Here is a 22,090-nt window from a genome sequence, read left to right as displayed (position 1 = left end):
TGCACAGCTCCGATGATCCTGTGATTTCATTCTCTAGGGCTGACATGAGAGCATCCTGCAGGAGAGTGAAACCATGGAAAGCATTGGGTATGCTGATCTACTGGCTGGAGTGTTCATTCAGATTGTTAGCCTCTCATTTCAGAGGTCTGAGGTACCCACCTGCTTCGAGCAGGCTTCAATTATATCGATGTCTAAGAAGATTGTGGTAACCCACCTCAATGTCTATTGTCCAGTAACAAATACATCCACGGTCATGAAATGCCTTGAAAGGTTGGTGATGAAAAATATCTGCTCTTGCCCTGAGAAGAAACTTGGATGCACTCCAATTTGTCGACCATCACAAGTCAATGGCAGATAACATTTCATTGGCTCTTCATTCAATTCTGGTACATTTGGACAGCAAAGATGCATGTATTAGGATTCTCTACCTTAACTACAGCTCAACATTTAATACTATCATCCCCTTAATTCTAATCAATAAGCTTCCAAGTCCTAGACCTCAATACCTCCTTATGTGACTAGATCCTCGATTCCCTTGTTTATAGACCTCAGTCGGTCAGTTTGGATTGGCAACATTTCCTTCACAATTTCCTTCAGCACAGGTGAACCACAAGACTGTCTGCTGAGCTCCCTGCTCTGCTTGCTTTATACTTCTGTCAGTGAGGCTAAGTATGGCTCCAATGCCATGCTTAAGTTTGTTGCTAAGACCACTGTCATTGGCCAAATCAAGTGTGGTGACAAACCAGCAAAGAGGAGGGAGATCGAAAATCTGGTTGGGTGGTGCCACAACAACAACCTTTCACTCATGTCAGCAAGACCAAGAGCCAGTCCGTGCTCTCTTCTCACTGCTGACATCAGAAGAAGGTACAGGAGCCTCAGGACCTGCACCAAGTTCAGAAACAGTTAATACTCCTCAACCATCAGACTCTTGAAGAGGGTATAACTTCACTCACCATATCATCGATCTGGATTCACTTTCAAGAAGCCTTTATCTCGTGTTCTCAAAATATTTATTTATTATTTCTATTTTTTTTCTTCCCCTTTTTGTATTTGCACAGTTTTTTTTACCACATTAGTTGTCCGTCCTATGGGGTCAGGTCTTTCATTTTAAATGGTGACATATATGTGCATTGATATATTTGCTATGAATTTATTGAATGGAAGCTCCTAATATGGTAAGAGGGTTGAGGAATGCTCTCCAGAAGATAGGGGTTAGCATATTCTTTGTGCGAGGAAACCAAAATGACTCACCAGGACTGTAGACTGTTAATTTCAACAGGAAGTTATCAGTGATGTATTTATAACATGATACTACTTGAATGGAATATGTATTTTGAGGAGGCCTGCTGTGCGAGTAAATGTCAGTATCTTCTCTGCCTGTGCCCTGAACTAGAGGAAAGAAAATGGATTTTTTTTTCTCCCTAATGATGTAGTTTGGATTTCTGTTACAATGAACCGATCTTCACACATGTCAAAGATCAACCTGGAATTATCTTGAGGCTAAGAGATTGAGAGTGGCAGTGGCCCTGACCTCTGTGGGCAAGGCAGTCACATAACATGGTGCTTAATAATGCAGGATATCAGATTGATCAACAAGGACAAAAAGAACACAGTTTTTCAGGGGAAATGTGACTAATGAAGTCTGGATAGTCGGTGAACAAGTAAGAACTGTCAGCTTTCAGACCAGTACAGATAAAAATCACTCGATGCAACATTTATATGTTCCAGTAATGTTTTTGACAATGGGTTAAGTTTTGTACCAAATTAAACATGTTAGGGCAATGACGATCTCACTGAATAATGAGATAATTCGGTAATGTATTGCCTAATGGGTGCTGATACATTCAGAGATGGGTACAGTGGTGTTTTCTTCTACCTTAAGCCAATTTTTTGATTCTTCAACTGCAAAACCTTTCAGTTTGAGTTACTTGAAGACATCTTCAGGCTAGAAACTATCAGAAGTTGGTAGATAAGATCAGAAAAAGAACTGGTAAATCGCAGTTTCAGATGTTTAAAGTCTTGTTTAAATGTGATAATTGCTTGAGATCTCCTCACTGTTTAATGGATTTTGTGAATCTTCCATTACTTTATGTTCAAAGAATCAGATCTATGTAAGGCATTGGGGGTGTTGGGAGGGGCATAGCACCTGAGGAAAGGAAACCAGTTTAAATATTAGCACCCCTTAACTCCAGGGAGCATGTCTTTAATTTTTATTATATGGTATCTGCATTTTAAGTATTTGTTATATTCACTAGATGTTATAGAACAAGATTCAAAAGATCAAAAGTTTTATAAACCTGCGTTAAGGTTCAAGACAAGATTGTTTCTTGAGTTTACCAGTAATTAATTGGAAAAATTAACTTCTAGCTAACCAATACCACCCATCCAGGTTATTTTACTGTAACTTTTCTTAATGCAGTAACCCTTGGGTTGTTTATATTTAATGAGACTTGTACTTCCTAATAGAATTCCACACAGCATATACATTTGTCAGCACTCCTAATATTGTTGTGGATGGGGATCTCTTTCAATTTGCACAACACCCAGTTTTATATCATCTGACTAGTCTTCATCTTAAATTCTTCTTGAGGAAGTATTCTATCAGCTTATGAAGCTGATGATACAGCTTTCTACATAGTGATGAAAAAGTAGGTATATTTCAAGTACAAGGGAGAGAACATTTGCCCTTGGTTCTTCCACAGTTAGACATTGCAAGACTGAAGAAGATTTTCTCATTTTATTTTAATCCAAGGTACAGATTTTAGTTCAGTTTCAGTTATTTTACTCCACTCTTGATTTCTGAGATTGCTGTGTCTGTTTCTCTCTAGTGTGTGAAGTTGGTGGAAATTGCCAGGCAATGTGAGTGGAATGGAGGATGAGTTTAAAATCTTGCACTGCACTGAAATTTTAAAATTTGTCTAAGAGAATAATAAATGAGCTCATTCAGTAATTCTTGTAATGCAACAATTGCTGCAGGTTCTGAAGGACAAGTGCATAGGACTGATTTGGGTCACAGAATTTGTAAATTAGATTGAGCCTGATTGTACTCAGTCTGCTATGTGGATAGTGCCACCTGCTGTTGTAGCACCTCTAAAATCCTAAAACTGCTCACTGGCTTTAATATATAAAAATTAATTGCTAAAAACAATCAAATCTTGGTAGATAAAATCAGGAAAGTAATTGGAAAGTCCCAGAATCAGATGTTTTAAATCTTGGTCAAGTGTAAAGGAAATCTTTTCCCAGTTTTATTCTCCTGAGGTATGTTGTTTTGAGTGGTCCATAAATAGTTTGAAAATTATTTAGAAAAATAAATGTCATGCTGCAGCAGGTTATGGTGTTAACATTTCTTCAGCAGTTGTCATGGTATTGAATGTGGCACAGGGAATGGTTGCTTCAGTTTGAGGTTAACTCAACAAAGAGCAGTTTAAGAAACCATAACTCAGGTAAGTATGTTTATCTTACATAAAACTTGTCAAAACAAACATTTTAAAGTCAGGAGAGAAAATGTTAGTTTATTCATGAGATATATTTAATAAAAAGTGAAATAAAGCTTTACATTGCCACTCATCAAGCCTTGTGTTTAGCTTGCTTTGGAAGAATTTTTTAAAACATTAAGCACAGTTAAAATTACAGTAAATTGGTTAAATTAGTTTTCAAATTAAGTTAGCATTTTATGTGCTAATGATGGCCATTATCTGTACAAGATCATGGCAATTTACTCTATATGCAATATCTTTTGTTATAAACTTATCATGCTGTAAATCTTTGTACAGTTGTTGTCCAAAGGAAAATATGTTGTCGAATGAGGCACCCACAAAATATATTTGCTCAATATATAATAACAATTTAATAAAAGTCAAAAAAATGAATTCTATCATTTAAACTCTCATTTGTAAAAACAAAACTAGAGAATGTCGATTAATCAGTATCATTTTTTCTTTGGTAACTTTCAAAATTTTGTGCCCCATTGTTACTGCGGAAACTTTCTGGGAAAAATTACTGAGCCTGAGTAGAGCAACCAAACTGACATGTGGTTGAAATGACAAGATCATCAAACTAGTCTGGGTCAACATCTGTTTTCGGTTTGTTAATTTGGCTCCCTCATATGGTTGGGCTGGATAATTCCTCAAAGAAGTTTGCTGGCGGTAATATTATCAGTACTATTTTCCCCCCCACCCACCTTCCCACACACTCCTCAAGGATGATAAAGCCACTTCCTTAACCTCTTAAAAAAATTTGCTGCACAGATTGTTGACACATGCGCAGAATTTCCTGCAGGAACATCTTTGGAAAGTTACACCTGCAGTTATGTTAATTTCTTCTTTTTTGCTGGTGTCCATTTGTTCACAGATGTTTCACTAACATTTTTACATATGCTGAAATTTAAACAGAAAGATAAACAAAACATTACACTTGTATTCAGGGCATGCATTTGAGTGGTGGGAAGACCAAAGGGTGTTGAATTATTTGTCTGTCACTTCAGTTAAAGGTCCCTGGTCTGGAATTGTATCCCTATATAATTGTATCGGCTTTTAATCTGCCAGGGTTGAAGGTCTTATAGGTCATCACATTTTTCTCCATAGGCAACTGCCCTATCACCCTTATGCCAAGGTCTTTATTACCAAGATATCAGAGTTGCAAATTCCTTATCAGTCTGCTCTTTCCTGCTTGTTTGGCTGACAATGGCTTTCCAGCTGGTACCATTCCTGTGTGGATGTGCAAGTGGGTAGTTTAAAGAAGTGTGATACATGTCAATTATCCATTCACCATTGAACCAATTGAGATGGGTGGAACATTTACGTTACTGCAGAGTGAGACATTCAGCCAATTGAATTTACGCCAACTTTCAATGCTCTTATATCAGTCCTGTTTCCCACTTAACTACCTGCATCTATTCTGTCTCCCATGCCCACCAGCTTCCCTGTGATTCTCCTGCTGTTCACCTGGATTAGGGAGAACTTGCAGAATTTATCAGTCTTACAGGGTATCTTTGGGATTTGGGAGCAGCTGAGCAAAACCCATGTCATCATGGTAAGAATGTACAAATTTCCTGAAGACGGTACCTGAGGTCAAGTTTTAACATGAATTTCTAGTCTGGGCATTCTGCCACTTGGAGTGGTCTTCATACAGAGTTCTTTTGTTGCTAGGGCACTTCCTTCTCAATTTCTCTATCTGGCTGTGAACTAGAGTCATTCATAGGTAAATTATGTTTGTACTGGAGGCCAATGGCAAATATTCCAGATCATATTTAGCTCTTTATTTACACTGTGATGAGCAAAATAGTGGAGTCTGGCCTATCTCATGGTTGTAATCGATTAGTGGAAAGCATTCGATTAGCTTGACAGGTAAAGCTGTCAATAGCAAAGTCCTCTCCTTAAACTGTATTTGCCGGCTTGGTGGTGTGGTTGAAGCTGACAAGTGCATCAAGGAAAGTGCAGTTCTGGTGACAAAGTTACAGCTTACTGAATGAAAAAAATGCCATCAGACATATAAAGGCTGGAAAAGCAGCAGGCCTGAATAACATCCATTCTAAACAGATAAAAAGTATTCAACAGGGAAGCAGGCTGGTACTACAATGCAGCTTCTTTGTGTAAACAATACTCCCTTTTTTTTGTATTCAGGTGGATTAGCTGATCAATTGTGGAGATGATTAAAAGGATGCCAATACTCATCTTTGTGGTGCACTATTCTTTTGTAGATGCCAGTGGCTAGAATTTTCTTACTTTAGTAGAAAAACAACAGTTTTGATCAGTTCATGGACTGTATGATCTGCTGATACTCCATGTCAAAAAAGTCTTTGTTGACTACCTGTGTGGATCATGCTGAGAAACTGACGAAAGTGCCAAAACTAAATGATGGGGGAGCTTGGGTCAGTCAGCATCTATGGAGAAAAATAAATAGTTGAAAATTTGGGCTGAGGACTGGAAAGAAGCTGGAATATGAAGGTGCAGGGGAGGGGAAGGAGTACAAGCTGGCAGGTGATGTGTGAAACCAGGTATGGGGGAAGTTGGGTGGGGGAGGAACAATGAAGTGAGAAGCTGGGAGGTTCATAAGGGGAAGAGGTAAAAGTTTGAAGCAGAAGAACTTTGGGAGAAAGGGCAGGAGGAGGGGCACCAGAGGGAGGTGATAGACAGATGAAGAGAAAAAACTGGGGAAAAGAGGGGAGCCAGAATGGGGAATAGAAAAAGAGTAGGTGGAAGGGGTAAAAAAATTCAAAGGTACATTTAATGTCAGAGAAATGTATACAATTCACATCCTGAAATGTTTTTTATTTGCAACCATCCATGAAAACAGAGGAGTGACCCCAAAGATCCTCACCAGCTCCCCTCCCTCCCTCACATAAGCAGCAGCAAGCAGCAATCAACCTCCCCCTCCCTCCACATCAGCAAAAAATGTGCATCAGCACTCGCCACCGAGCACTCAAGCATGAGCAAAGCAACAGCAGAGACAGAGATTTGCAGTACTCCAAAGACTACTTGTTCACCTGGTATTCGACTTACCACAGCCTCTCCCTAATAAGGGAGAAAGAGGTGTCTCCATTTCATGGCGATAAGGGAGACATAACAAACAACTCACTGGTTTACGATGTTAAGAGTCCGTTGCATTGCTTTTTCTGAGCTCTGTGCCCAAAGTCTCTGGTGCTCTGGTCTCTGGGCACACAGCCTTAGATCTTTCATCTCCCACAACACACCTGGACATCGACCTTCGATCTGTCCCTCTCCACAGCCACAAGATCTCGGACCTCAGAAGGCGAGTTGAGCTCCTGGGCCGAACCCTTGGCCTGCCGAATAACGGCCAGCCGTGAAACCCCGAGAGCAGGCCCCATTCTCGCAAAGAGCCGTATTCAGCATGTAACTCCAGGTCAGGGTCTTCAAAAGAACCCTGAAAGAGAAAATTAGAGATTAAAGTTGGAAATAGAGCTGTTTCTGAATATGTAAGCAAATAAGTCACTGCTCCTCCTTTCGAAACTTACTGGAACTTTTTCCATTCAGGTAAGCAGTATCTGAGCCTCCTGCTGCTGCTTCACAGCACTAAGACAGTTACTTAAAGATTTTTCAGTTGAGGGGTAACAGAAATTTGGAATAGAACCATTCATTTCAACAATGAGGATGATTAAGCTGCAGGTATCATTCATACTGTTCAGTACAAAGGATAATCATGTGTGTCTTCTGGGCAACCAAGCTGACAGGCAGCCACATTTTTATTCTAAATTAAGATTAACATAAGATTAACTGCTTTCGCAATTGCAACTGTCTTTGCTACATTGAACACCATCTTGCATTTTATTAGCTATGGGCAAGCATTACCAAAATAACCTTCAAAGGATGTTGATGTATATTTCTATTTTTGATCTATATTGGTATCTGAACAGATGGAGAGGGATCAGAAGATGCAGATGATAAGGTATTTCATTGCAAACACTTGTATTAGGCTGAATTAGATTCGATGTGGAAATTATTCCTGTATTTTTCTCCTTAAAGGGGGAAGTAGTCTTCATCAAATACTGTATTATTCTATCGCTGCAATTCATCAGCCAACTGCCAACAGCAAAAGATATACAATTGGTGGTTATCATAGTAACTATCCTTAAATAAATTACCCAAAATTAAGAGCTTATGATTTTGTTTGTCAGATATGTTTCAATGAATGGTACTTGGCACTAGCATGTTTAAAAATGCTCAAAAGCAAAGAAAAATGTAAACAAAAAGCATTGATCTTCAAATGGAAAGAAATTTAAAAAGTAATTCCGTGTCAGGAACAGAACTTACTTTATTTTCAAATAGAAATAATTGTTTAGAAAATGAGTTTAGATTGTACTAGCATAAAAAGAAGTTGATTTTATTGTCATATGCATTAGCCCAATGAAAAGCTTGCTTGCTGCATCATCACAGGCATGTAGTTCCAGATAACACACAGAAAATAAATTACACCTGATAATGAAGTTGGGGGGGCGGGGGAGCTGTACCCATTGTGAGCAGACTGGAAGAGTCACTTTAACACTACATGGATATGAAAGCATGTTTTCATTATGTTCCCACCTTGCTTGCTTGGCTTACTGTTGCTTGGATGGTCCTTCTGATGTCTTTCTTAAGACTTAACACAGGGGAGCTCATTTGGTGCTCAAGATCTGAGAGAAAAGTTAGACCTGTAGAATGGGCACAGTGGTAGTTGTAGATTATTCATTCAACAGCATCATTACCCCATTGACAGCAATTGTACATCTTCACAGTATCTTTAACCTAGAAGATATCTGAGTGCTTCATGTATGGGTAATCAGCTGAATGTTGACATGGAGTGAAAGGAGAAAACATCAAGAGGTAATGGTAAAAGTTTGGATTAAGGAACCATTCTGATGTGAGTCATAAGGTTTAAGAGTGAGTGACTGAAAGTGTTGTCAGTAAGGGTGGCTAAATGTTTATAAGTTATTATTGGAGAAATGATGAGTTTTAAACTGGGTGGTTAGAGATGATGAGCAAACCACGTAAGGGTTTGAACAGCAGAATTGTATCTTAAATCGGAAGACTTTTGAGATCTGGGGTTAATGTGTGTTGGTGAGCACGGGAAGCTGGAAATGCATGGTAGTATGTGCATTTGGACACCCTCAGGTTTCTAGAGATAAAAGATGTCCGGTTTGGTCAGGGAAGTTAGAACCATCAAATCTGAAGTTATGAGTAGATTGGAACGAGTTATTTTTGGCATTGAATTGAGATATGTACTAAGTGGTCAATGCTACAGAGTTGTATCATAAAGTGTGTATAATGGAGAGATGTGAGGACAAAGTTAATGTTCAAAGTTAACTTATTTTCTTGTTGGCATACTCAATAAGTTAAATAAAATGGAATCAATGAAAGAGCACACCCAACAGGGTGGTCACGCAATGTACAAAAGACAACAAACTGTGCAAATACACAAGAAAAAAAAGAGATACTAATAATAAGCAGTAAGCATTGAGAATATGAGATGAAGAGTGCTTGGAAGTGAGTTCATGGATTGTAGACGGTTCAGTGAGGAGCAAGTGAAGTTGTCCTCCAGTTCAAGAGCCTGATGGTTGAGGAGTAATAACTGGTCCTGAACTTGGTGATGTGAGTCCCGTTGGTACTTTTTCCTGATGGCAGCAGTGAGAAAAGAGCATGGCTTGGCTGGTAGGGATCACTGATGATGGATGCTACTTTCCTGTGACTATGCTCTGTGTAGATGTGCCCAATGGTTGGGAGGGCTTTGCTGGTGATAGACTAGGATGTATCCACTAATTTTTGTATGATTTTCTGTGGAAGGGCATTGGTGTTTCCGTAACAGGCTCTGATGCAGCCAGGCAGTATCCTCCCTACCACACATCTATAGAAGTTTGTCAGAGTTTTAGCTGTCTGCTGAATCTTCGCAAACTTCTATGGAAGTAGAAGTGCTGTTGTGCTTTCTTCTTAATTCTGGGAGAAGTCCACTGAAATGTTAATACCGAGGAATTTAAATTTTTTGACCCTCTCTACTTCTGATTCCCCAATGAGGACTGGCTCTTGGACCTTTGGTTTCCTCCTCCTGAAGTCAATAATCAGCTCCTTGGTCTTGCTGACATTGAGTAAGAGATTGGTTGCTTTGTGGCACCACTTAGCCAGATTTTCAATCTCCCTCTTGTATACTGATTCACCACTACCTTTTGACTTGGCAAGGACAGTGGTGTTGTCAGCAAACTTAAATGTGACATTGGACTTGTGCTTTGCCCCCATTGCAAAGTGGAGCAGGGGTCTAAGCGCACAGCCTTGTGTACACCTGTGCTGAAGGAGATTGTGGAGGAGATGTTGTTGTCAGTCCAAACTGACTGGGGTCTGAAAGTGAAGAAACAAAGGATCCACTTACAGAAGAAGGTATTGAGGCCATGTCCTGAAGCAAATTGATTAGTTTTGAGGGGATGATAAGATTGAATACTGAGCTGTAGTGAATAAAGAGCATCCTGATGTATGCATCTTTGTTGTTCAAATTTTCTAGAGTTGAATGAAGACAACATTAGACGATAAGATGTAAAAGCAAACTTAGGCCATTTGGCCCACTGAGTGTGTTCCACCATTTCTTCATAGCTGATTCATTTTTCTTCTCGATGAAATAGCATCTGCTATGGACCTGTTGTGCTGGTAGGCAAATTTGAGCAAATCCAAGTTGCCTCGCAGGCAGGAGTTGATATGTTTCATCACCAACCTCTCAAAACACTTCATCACTGTGGATGTATGTGCTACTGGACGATAGTCTTTGAGAGACATTACCATATTCTTCACGAGAGTATAATTGAAGCAGGTGTGTAGCTCAGACTTTCGAAGCAAGTGGTTAATGATCTCAGTGAACATTCCAGACAGTTGATCTGCACAGGTCTTTAGTACCCGGCCACGTACCCCATTTAGGCTGGATACTTGCCATGGGTTCACCCTTCTGAAGAATGTTCTCACCTTTGGCATCAGAGATTGAAACCACAGGGTCATCTGGGGCTGTGGGAGTTTGTGATGGTTACTCCATGTGTTGACAGTCAAAGCCAGCACATTCTCATCTGGAAGTGAAGCCCTGTTGTCACCTATGTCACTCGATTTCACTTTGTAAGAGGTGATAGCATTCAAGAGAGTCAAATTATATTAATGTAAAATGGCAGTCCAATTCAGCCCATGGCATTTACTGGAATTAGAGATGAGATTAATGGTAAAGAAACAGTTGTTTGAGAATGAAACGAGCTAAGTATTATTGCTTTGGTCTGCTCAGTATTGATGCTTATTGAGGGAGTGCTTGGTTCAAACTGTACCATCTTATTGTCATTTTTGTTCATAGAGTGCAATGGGAAAAATGCAATCATTTATTATAATTTATCACAGATGGCAAAAAGACTGCCAGCAATTTTCAGATTAGGGTTCAATGGTAGCATTTCTTCTCCATTTTTCTTTGATTTCCAGTTAGATACTCTGAAATTCCAAAGGAAAATCTAGCCTGGTATGTCTTTAAACTATGCACGTAAGAAGAGCCAGCCTTCAGCTCTGCTTCTGGTGCAAATAAAGGTAGTGGGCATTAATATTACTAGTAATATGTTGTTTCAATTTACTATCACTAACTCGAGCATTCCAATATATTACAGATGCGTGCTTTTCTGATCGTTTTCGGGCTTCAAAGTTTTTTTTTCCATAACATGGTCGTGGAAAGACTGACAGTAATCAAAAAAATATTTGTGTAACCATGAAGGAAATCTGAACTACTTTGTTACTACGTGACTTAAAGGAGAGAGGCAATATTTTTCAGATTGTTTGATGATTGTGTATTTCTTAAAAATTATAAATGCATGGTAACAACAAACTTGACCTCTGAATTATTTCATTAACATCGTATGCTTTGGCATTCAGAATTATTGTAGGATCCCTTGAGGAAAGAGCTCTAATATTTACCTTTCTTTGTTGTTCATGTTGCTTTATTGCCAGTGAAATAAAATCAATGTTGCTGTAGTTATTATCGTTTTTTAAATTCTTTAGTTGGCTTACACTTCCCCTATTGTGGTAGCAAACTTCACACAGCTGTGCAATTTGGGCAGCTTTAAGCTTCAAATCTAAGTTTGCTTTCCAATTTAGAGTTGCATTACGGTTCTATTGGATGATTGGAAGAATGTCTACTTTCTTTGAACTTCATGCACTCGTGATATGTGCTACCTGTAGATTGCAGATTATCAGATGTGACTTGAAAATCTTAACAAAAGTTAACTATTTACCCCAGCTTTTCCAAGCATAGATACTGATTGCATACTTTTGTGACAGGTGTAAATTTAGCTTTGCTCTGCTTCCGCCATGGAGGAGGAACCTCAGGAAGAATTCTTCTATTGCAGTGGGGCTGCTACTCAGCTACTAAAACTGGGATCAGTTGATTGTTGGCCAAAGGATGACTCGAATACGTCCTCGAGGGTGTTGTTCCTGATTATTCCAGGTAAGGAATCTAATGTATTGGGATTTCAAAAACAAAAAAAAAATCAAGGCTGTTTTCAAATGCTGAATATGCCCGAACAAAATAGAAGCAATAGATCCAGATGTTTTGTAAAGGTGCTCTTCAGATTAGACGCAAGTTTAATTATTTCCAGATAATACAGCTCTATCTTAATGGCATGAAAGATGCAGAATGGACAACGTAAGTAAGGAAATTTCTGTTCCATATAAATGTGTGCTTAGTTCTGGTGACACAGATAATTCAGAAGTGAAGTAGTTCAGAAATGAGAATACCTGACAACAGAATTTAGTTTCTTTGTGGTTTGGTAATTAAAACAGATATGTTGCATTCATTACCCATTTTCCTGGAGAGTAGTTACCAAGTTTGTATTTAACTTAATTCTTAGTATCTTGCATTTCACTCATGTTAGCTAATCTATCTATATGAATTGAAATTGTTTTGCATAACTATAGTCCTAATCCAATGAAAATTGTCAATGTGGAAAGTTAGCAATGGCCACTATGTTGCTCTCTTTGGCTGCTGGTTTCATAAATTTACAGACATATGTGAAATGCAAAAAAAAATCAAAGATAACATTGTGTTTATATAAAAAAAAAATCTAGTGTTCTTTATCCTGGAAGGAAAAAGGCTGAGAGATGAACTCCAGTAAGTCTTCAACTTTGGTCAATTTGAACCGGATACTTCCACATGACTAGGTTCAAAACTTGTAGTCATAAATATGTTATTGTCACCATTAAATCCAGAAGAGAATTCTGGAGCAAGTCCCTGCCCTTTATGTGTTGAAAGTGTGGAATTTGCTTTTACAGGGGGTAAATGAGGCAAAGGTTATAGATTACTTTAGCTTGGTATGAATGTGAAAGAAAAATTATATTTTGGCAATATAAGACAAAGGTTAGAGGGGCTCATTTGAAACATAAACACAGGCAGAGCCTTGTTACACCAGATGTGTCATAAATTCCAAATAATGCATTACCTGATATGGCTGTTGTGGTTTTCAATTTGATTAGCTGGAAATCTGCAATTTCTGAACACCTAGTGGTGGCATCCATCGGTCTCGAGAGACCATGGATCTGCGCCTGGAGTTTACAGGGCACAGGCCTGGGCAGGGTTGTATGGGAGACCGGCAGTTGCCCAAGCTGCAGGCCTTCCCCTCTCCATGCCACCGATGTTGTCCAAGGGAAGGGCACTAGGACCCATGCAGCTTGGCACCGGTGACGTCGCAGAGCAATGTGTTGTTAAGTGCCTTGCTCAAGGACACAAACACGCTGCCTCAGCTGAGGCTCGAACCAATGACCTTCAGGTTACTAGTCTGATGCCTTGCCCACTAGGCCACGTGTCAACACCACATCCTTTCATATATCTAGAAAATTAACAATTATAATTCACACTTATTCTAGTAAGCTCAACTTGCTGAAATCATGTAGATGTAAATGTTTAGATGTAGATATCCAACATTGAAGTGTATCTGAGAGCTGCAAGGGTATTTGAAAATAAACAAACGAGACGATAGATGTCACAAACAGGAAAAGCTCTGCAGATGCAGGAAATCCAAAGCACTACACACAAATGCTGGAGGAGCTCAGCAGGTCAGGTAGCATCTATGGAAAAGAGTAAGCAGTCTACATTTTGGGCCGAGGCCCTTCATCAGGCTTGAAATGTCAACTGTTTACTCTTTTCCATAGATGCTGCCTGGCCTTCTGAGTTCCTCTAACATTTTGTGTGTGAGACTATAGATGTGTTGGTAAAGGGCCGCCTTATTACAGTTGCAATTGAGTAGGTAGTACAAATGAGTCATCTGACATTCACTAGTTATCATTTGGTTCGAATAAAGTACTGTACTTCTCAAGCCTTAATACTTGTGCAATTGGATCCTCAATTTTCTTACTTGCAGACCCAGTTCAGATTGGCAATAGCATCTCCACAGTCTCCATCAGCAGAGGTGAACCACCAGGCTGTGTGCTTAGCCCCTTGCTCTTCTCATTTTATATTATGAGTGTGAGGCGAAGTACAGCTCCATTGCTATATTTAAAAATTTGCTGAAAATATCAGTGTTGTTGGCGAAATCACCATATAGAAGGGAGATAAAAAGTCTGACTGAGAGGTACCACAACGCCACCCTTTCTCTGAGTGTCAGCAAGACCAAGGAGCTGTTTAATGGCTTCAGAAGGAAACCAGAGGTCTATGAACCACTCCTCATCAGACGATCAGAGGTGGAGAGGGTCAGCAACTTCAAATTCCTTCGTGTTATCATTTCACGAGATCTATCCTGGGCCCAGCATGCAAGTCCATTGCAGAGAAAGCACAGTAGCCTCTCTACTTCCTTAGGAGTTTGTGAAGATTTGACAAACCTCTGTAGATGTGTGCTGGAGAATATATTGACTGGTTGTATCATGGCCTGGTATGGAAACGCCAATGCCTTTGAATGGAAAAATCCTCCAAAATGCAGTGGATATGGTGCAGTCTTTCATGGGTAAAGCCCTCCTCTGCATAGAGCACATCTACACGGAGTGCTGTGTAGGAAAGCAGCATTGATCATCAAGGACCCCCAACATCCAGTCCATGCTCTCTTCTCACTGCTGCTACCAGGAAGAAGGTGCAGGAACCTCAGGACCCACACCACCAGGTTCAGGAACTGTTATTACCCGTCAACCATCAGGCTCTTGAACCAGAGGAGATAACTCCACTCACGCCATCACTGAACTGCTCTCACAAACTATGGACTCACTTTCAAGGTTGTTCATCACATGTTCCCGACATTAATTCTTTTTTGGTATTTTCCCAGTTTGTTGTCTTTTGCATATTAGTTTGTCTTTAATGTGGTTTCATTGATTCCATTGTGTTCCTTGGATATACTGTGCATGCCTGCAAAAAATGAACCTAAGGGTTGTATACAGTGACATGTATGTACTTTGATAATAAATTTACTTTGAACTTTAGTTACACATTCCAGGAGAACACTTGTTCATCTTTATATATTCATATAGATTCTCATAAGTCTGGAATGGTGATGTCTATTCTGGAACTGATGCTGCCCTGTAGTTTGAGATTGGATCAAGCTATGCTTTGACTTTTTGAGAATGGAATGAGCATACTGTGACTAGATTGTGGATGCTGGGCATGATATTTACTGAACATGCAGCTGAATTCCTAGGCTCAGTTCCAGAAATTCCATCCAAATGTAACAGTCCAGTCAGCTGAAAGGGAACTATGTGTCTTCAAAAGCTTAATCTTGGAGAAGTTCTTGACCCAAATGGTTTAAAGAGCTTGAGTTATTCAGTCACCTCTGAGACATAAGCTGCTTCCATAACGAATAATGTGTGTCCACAAGAGAAGATCTACCAGACCAAAAACTCCAGAGTGCTGTCAATTGTTTTTGGATTATTGTAATAGACTAAAAAGAAAATTAAATGTTTTTAATATGAGTTGGAAACTGAATCCAGAAAAATGATGGAATAGCAGAAAGCTTGCCTGTTTTGAAGGTCAAGCATTGGTTTTAACCTAATACTCTAGCACACCCATATTGCACTTTAAAGTGTTAATATTTCAAATGATTGATTCTTAACTATAAGCATTACAATGGACCTTTGTAAAACTCCATTTAAACTCCCAGTTGTTCAATGATTACACGATTAATTTTTTGGGAAAATAATGGAAACAGTTGCAATTGTAGTAATTAAGTGATTTTTATTCCATAATAACTTCCAGAATGTAAGCAGTTCTTTGTTGATAGCATATACTGTAGAAGAAGTATGAAGCAGTTTTATTTTCAATATTTTGAGTTTGGAATCCAAAGTGCAGTTTAGTCTAAAATGAACAATGATTATTACAACTAATTAGAAAATGCATTCAGCTTATTCTTATGACAACCTATTTGTCAATTGTGCAACTTCATAATTTTGTATCAAATAGAAGAATTTCATAAAACTTGTGGAAAGTTGAAATGATTTTGATAGTCAAATGTATGTTTTACATTTTAAGTGTAGAGGTTCAAAAGATGAGAAATCACTGTTCATCTGTCATAATTCAGTTCACGAATGTAATTTACAACATTCATGATCTGATTTTAACTAGAGCTGTAAGAAATTTAACTTTGGCTGTAATTTTTTTTTAATGTTTTCCAGTAACACATTTTTCAATCTTACTTTTGTTTGGGCTAGCTATGATGTATTACTTCACTGGGAGTCATTTTGAATCATAATGATGGCCAAAACTATGCAGCTTTGTAGTTCCACTTGGATGAAGATATGAACTAAAATACTGGCATTTCTACAACTTTAATTTTAACTAAACTTTGTCCTGTGGGATACAAAATTCCTTTAAAACATGATAATGCTGGAATTGTCCTTGTATTTAAAAACATAATTGCATAACTTCCATTTGTGAAGACACATAAAAATACTTGACGGGGACTTGCTTCAATATACTGAATTTTAACCTTCAGACTGGGATTGAAATATAAATGCATATGCTGGTAAAACCTATAGGAGCTGCCAGTTTACAGTTCAACTCATGGTCAAAAGGTTCTGTGACAATGAGAGATCTTTTAAGAATGATGCCAATCGAGTACATTGGCTCTATATGTTTCATTAACTCAACTAATTTGCTACTTGATTGAATCTGCAGGGAATAGAGGAGCATAGATCATATACAAGCAGAAGGAATTAGTATAATTTGGCATTATGTTTGGCGCAGACATCATGGGCCAAAGACTCCTACTCTGTACTATTCAATGTTTTTTGTTTTGTCTGGCCTAGACGTATCCCCATTTCCAAATAAAAATCATTGTTTTGCTTGATCACTAATTTGGAAAGATTCTTGTCAAATAATGTACTGCCCTTATGGTGGTGCATAAATGTTCTGGCTTAATGGTTTACTTCCATCTACACAACCATGTAACCATGGAATATCAACAAGGATCTAGCACTCTTCCAGCATATATCCAGACTGGTCTGCCAGTCGAGTCCAGGTGTCAATTTTAATTGATCAGGTTTCTGCTGTCCCACCCTGTTTAAAATTGTTGACAATTTTGAACAGGGTGGGACAGCAGAAACCTGATTGGTTAATCCTCAACCAATCAGGAGGGACGGACAACTGGAGTTGAGTGTATCTACCCCCGGACTAGACATGCCTAGGCATCATCCCTGATGAAGATGGCAGAGTTTGTCATCAAAACTTCAGTTAAAATTGACACCTGGACCCTGCGGGAAGCCCGAAAAGAGTTTATATGCAATATCAATTAACTTTCCTTCGGGATTATTGAGGAATATTAAGGTGACTAGGAAATTGCACCTTTATGGCCACGATCTCAATGAAAGCATTCAAAGCTTTGGATAAAGGATTGAATATATCATAGTTTATGTATTTATAGGTAGTGTGTTAACTTATTCTATTGACAGCTCTTTAAGCTGTTTTTTGCAGGCAGGTTTGCTTAGTTAATCTTGGTGTCAATTAGAATAGTTTTTATTGGGAAAGCTTCTAGGTGGGCAGGATTTTGAATTTCATAATGTTCATGAATCCAAAAAGGGTAAAAATAACCGAATTTCAGAATCGGGATCAGTGTTATTATCACTGACATATGATGTAAAATCTGTTGCTCTGCAACAGCATCACACTGCATAGATATAAAATTCTACAAGTTACTAAAATGAATAGTGGATAAAAAGAAAGGAATAATGAGGTAGTGTTTGTGGGTTCCTTGAATGTTCAGAAATCTGGCAGAGAGGAAGAAGCTGTTTCTAAATTGTTGAGTGTGATCTTCAAACATCCTCTCTGATGGTGTTAATGAGGACTCGTGTCTTGGATGATGAGGGTCCTTGATGATGGATGCCACCTCCTTGAAACACCACCTCTGGAAGATGTTTTCGCTGGTGGGGAGCATGGTCCGCATGATGGAGCTGGCTGAGTCTATAACCTCCCTACAGGCTCCTTTGATCTTGTGCATTGGAGGCTTCATACCAGGCTCAGAAGCAACCAGTCAGAATTCTCCCCACTGTACATCTGTAGAAATCTGTAAGATCTTTGGTGACATAGTAAATCTCCTCAAACACCTGATGAAGTTAGCCTCACCTTAGTGATTGTATCAATATGTTGAGCCCAGAATATATCCTCTGAGATATTGACACTCAGGAACTTGAAGCTGCACGACCTTTCCAACTTTCCATCCCTGATCTCTCAAAGAAGATTGGTGTTCAGTTCTGTTCAAATGTATTAGGCACATTATTTATACATATAAATTAATGAGATGAGTGAGTGGTTCTAATATGTGTCTATACCGTGGACTGAAAATGGGAAGGGGACTAGGAAAAGGGAAACTTGGTTGGGAAAGGGAAGGAAGAAGAGAGGGAGTGGGAAGCACCACAGCGACCAATTGTTTGAAATCAAATGACCTGCCTGGTGTCTCAGGACTGGGTGGGTCTGCATCCACACCCCCCCCCACCCCACCCTGGCACTCCACTGCCACCTGTCCCAAACTCCTCCCACGGTGCTGCACCCTCGCCATTCCCAATATCCTTGCCTCTCACCAGATTTACAAACTCACTCTCTGCTCACGTTGACAAATACATTACTGTGCAAAAGTCTTAGTTGCTCTTGCTATATGTATGTGCCCAAAAATATTTGCACTGAACTGTATGTTCCCTCAACCTATCAGTTCTGAAAGCAACTATCAGTTTTTGGGTCTTGCTGCTTGTTGTTGTGATACCATGCAGCAGCTGATATTTCTCACTTCACAACGCCTCCTTGTCACCACGTGAGACTCGGCCGACTATGGTGGAGTCATTGGTGAATTTGTAAATGACATTTGAGCTGTGCCAGGTCTCGCAGTTAGGAAGGTAGGGAGCAGAGAGCAATGGGCTAAACACGAAACCATGAGGCACAACTGGATTAGTAATCAGTGTGTTATTACTGATCTGCAATGCCTTGTATGTCCGCTTTGAAAGAGAACACAGCCACAGCTTGCATCCGATGACCCTCTGATCTCTCTGTCAGGCCGATGTTAGTCTGTCTTTAAAGAGAGTGAACCCTTGCAAGGATAGAGTACCTGGTAAGGCTCTGAAAACCTGTGCCAACCAACTAGCGGGAGTATTCAAGGACATTTTCAACCTCCCACTTGCTTCAAAAAGGCAACAATTATAACAGTGTCTTAGAAGAATAATGTGGGCTGCCTTAATGACTATTACCCGGTAGCACTCACATCGACAATGCTGAAATGCTTTGAGAGGTTGGTCATGATTGGACTGAACTCCTGCCTCAACAAGGACCTGGACCCATCGCATTTTGCCTATCGCCACAATAGGTCAACGGCAGATGCAATCTCAATGGCTCTTCACATAGCTTTTAGACCAACTGGACAACACAAACACCTACGTCAGGATGCTGTTTTATCGACGATAGCTCAGCATTTAATACCATCATTCCCACAATCCTGATTGAGAAGTTACAGAACCTGGGCCTCTGTACCTCCCTCTGCAATTGGATCCTTGACTTCCTAATTGGAAGGCCACAATCTGGGTGGATTGGTGATGACACATCCTCCTCGCTGACGATCAACACTGGCGCACCTCAGGAGTGTGTTCTTAGCCCACTGCTCTACTCTCTCTATGCACATGACTGTGTGGCTAGGCATAGCTCAAATACCATCTACAAATTTGCTGATGATACAACCATTGTTGGTAGAATCTCAGGTGGTGACGAGACAGCATACTGGAGTGAGATATGCCAACTAATGGAGTGGTGTTGCAGCAACAGCTTGACAACGTCAGTAAGATGGAAGAGCTGATTGTGCACTTCAGGAAGGGTAAGACAAAGGAACACATGCCAATCCTCATAGAGGGATCAGAACTGGAGAGAGTGAGCAGCTTCAGGTTCCTGGGTGTCAAGATCTCTGAGGATCTAACCTGGTCCCACCATATTGATGTAGTTATAAAGAAGGCAAGCCAGTGGCTGTAGTTGTTATAGTATTAGGAGTTTGAAGAGATTTGGCATGTCAAAAAGTACACTCAAAAACTTTTATAGATGTACCGTGAAGAGCATTCTGACAGGCTGCATCACTGTCTGGTATAGGGGTAGGGGATGCTATTGCACAGGACCAAAAGAAGCTGCAGAAGGTTGTAACTCTAGTCAGCTCAATCTTGAGTACTAGCTTACAAAGTACCCAGGATACCTTTAGAGAGCGGTATCTCAGAAAGACAGCATCCATTGTTAAGGACCTCCAACACCCAGGGCATGCCCTTTTCTCACTGTTACCATCAGGTAGGAGGTACTGAAGCCTGAAGGCACACACTCAGTGATTCAGGAACAGCTTCTTCCCCTTTGCCATCTGATTCCAAAAAGGACTTTGAACCCTTGGACACTAGCTCACTTTTTTTTAACGTACAGTATTTGTTTTTTTGCAAGCTCTTAATCTATTCAATATATGTGTATACTGTAATTGATTTACTTATTTATTCTTTTTTTCTCGTATTATGTATTGCATTGAACTGCTGCTGCTAAGTTAAATTTCACGTCACATACTGGTGATAATAAACCTGGTTCTGACTGTGGTCTCCCGATGAGGAAATCAAGGATTCAGTTGCAGAGGGAAGTACGTAGGGCCAGTTTTAGAAGTGTGTTGATCAGTACTAAGGAGATGATGGTGTTCAATACCAAGCTGTAATTGATAAATAGCAGCCTGATGTATGTATTGCAACTGTCCATATTGAGTGAGGCTGACTGGAGAGCCAGTGAAATTGTGTCTGCTGCGGACCTGTTGTGGTAGAATATGGAATTAGAAATAGATCTACTATGTGTATCTTGTTGGCCATCAAATTATTTTTTGCAAGCTTGGTTACTTGTTGAGTAATATGGTCCAGCCGCACAATTGCAGCAACACACTGGTGCACTGCACCACTTAGTGAAATGTTTCATTGTATTATAAGATGTAAATTGATGTACTGAACACCAAAAAGAGTGGCAAAGAAGGAAGGAGTACTTTATTTGCATAGTGAAGCTGATTCTTATTCTTAGCAAGAGCATTTTGGTGTCTAGGAGTAGATTTAAAGATATCTAATTTGATATATGAATGCTTTCTTCCATAGGCATGGCATTAAGCCATTTGTTAATGTACAAAAGAAAATGAAAAAGCAGGTTTTTGATTTTATAATCCAACATTATCTACATTTGGTGGTGCCTTAGTGATCCACAAATGTATGCCAACTTTTCTTCCTGATTTGAGTAACTGGGATTACACTCCTCTATACAAATGGCCACCAATTTTGGTATTCAGGCCTTTTCCTAACAGACATTCATTAGCTGTTTTTAAAGATCTAAACTGAGCTGGGATTGACTTTTTTTTGAAATACCAAATTTCAATTTTTCACATTTGCTTATTTAGGGGACTTTTATTACTCGTCTCATAGCTTGTTGGCTTTATAATCATATTCTCCAACCATTGCATAAAGATTGTGTAAATATAGATTACCTGCTTAATTTTTTCCTGTTACTTTTCAGTATTTAGTTGATGCAGCTGATTTTGTAATGTAATTTTTGATACGACCATTGTCTGCTTACGTTTGTGCCCCCTCCCCACTCAGTTCCTTTTATTAGAGTGCCAGTAGGTGAATGAAGTACAGAATGTCTGGGAGTTATTATTTATGATAATTGCCAAATTGAAGATGCATAGATTTTTATTATTGATCCTGAAGGAAATTACAGTGTCACAGTTGCATTACAGGTGCACAGATTTGCAAATTATACATTATTAGAAGAGAAGAAAGAATAAAAAGTAAGTTATCTCAAACAGTCTAACAGGAGGGGGTCATCACTTCCCCGGCTATAGGTTGACTGGTTATAGAGTTTAATGGCCAAGGGTAAGAATGACCTCACACAGCGCTCTTTGGAGCAGCGCAGTTGTCTTAGTCTATTACTAAAAGTGCTCCTCTGTTCAGCCAAGGTGGCATGCAGAGGGTGAGAAACATTGTGCAGAATTGCCAGGATTCTCCATAGGAGCCTTTGTTCTACCACAGACTCCAGTGTGTCCAGTTTGACTCTTATAACAGAGCCAACCTTTCTAATCAGTTTATTGAGCCTGTTGGCATCACCCGTGTTGATGCCATTGCCCCAACACACCACTGTGTAGAAGATTGTTCTGGCGAAGGAG

At 39.5% G+C, this 22,090-nt stretch overlaps 1 protein-coding gene across 5 annotated transcripts in view; it reads left to right on the top strand.

Moving 5' to 3' along the window:
• Window positions 1–22,090, top strand: part of ldah (lipid droplet associated hydrolase) — a 316,978-nt gene that overhangs the window by 5,822 nt on the left and 289,066 nt on the right. For 4 of the 5 annotated variants that reach the window (XM_059981798.1, XM_059981799.1, XM_059981804.1 and 1 more), the window contains exon 2: window positions 11,772–11,937. In XM_059981798.1, coding sequence (XP_059837781.1) covers window positions 11,802–11,937 — 136 coding nt within the window. In that variant the 5' untranslated portion in view covers window positions 11,772–11,801. Of the gene's footprint in view, window positions 1–11,771; window positions 11,938–22,090 lie in introns of those variants that run through there. The other variant, XM_059981801.1, reaches the window with a different exon arrangement.

Source organism: Hypanus sabinus, chromosome 10 (assembly GCF_030144855.1).
Source record: "Hypanus sabinus isolate sHypSab1 chromosome 10, sHypSab1.hap1, whole genome shotgun sequence".
Lineage (NCBI taxonomy): Eukaryota > Metazoa > Chordata > Chondrichthyes > Myliobatiformes > Dasyatidae > Hypanus > Hypanus sabinus.
Note: the sequence above shows the minus strand (reverse complement) of the source record. Positions and strands in the feature narration are given on the sequence as shown.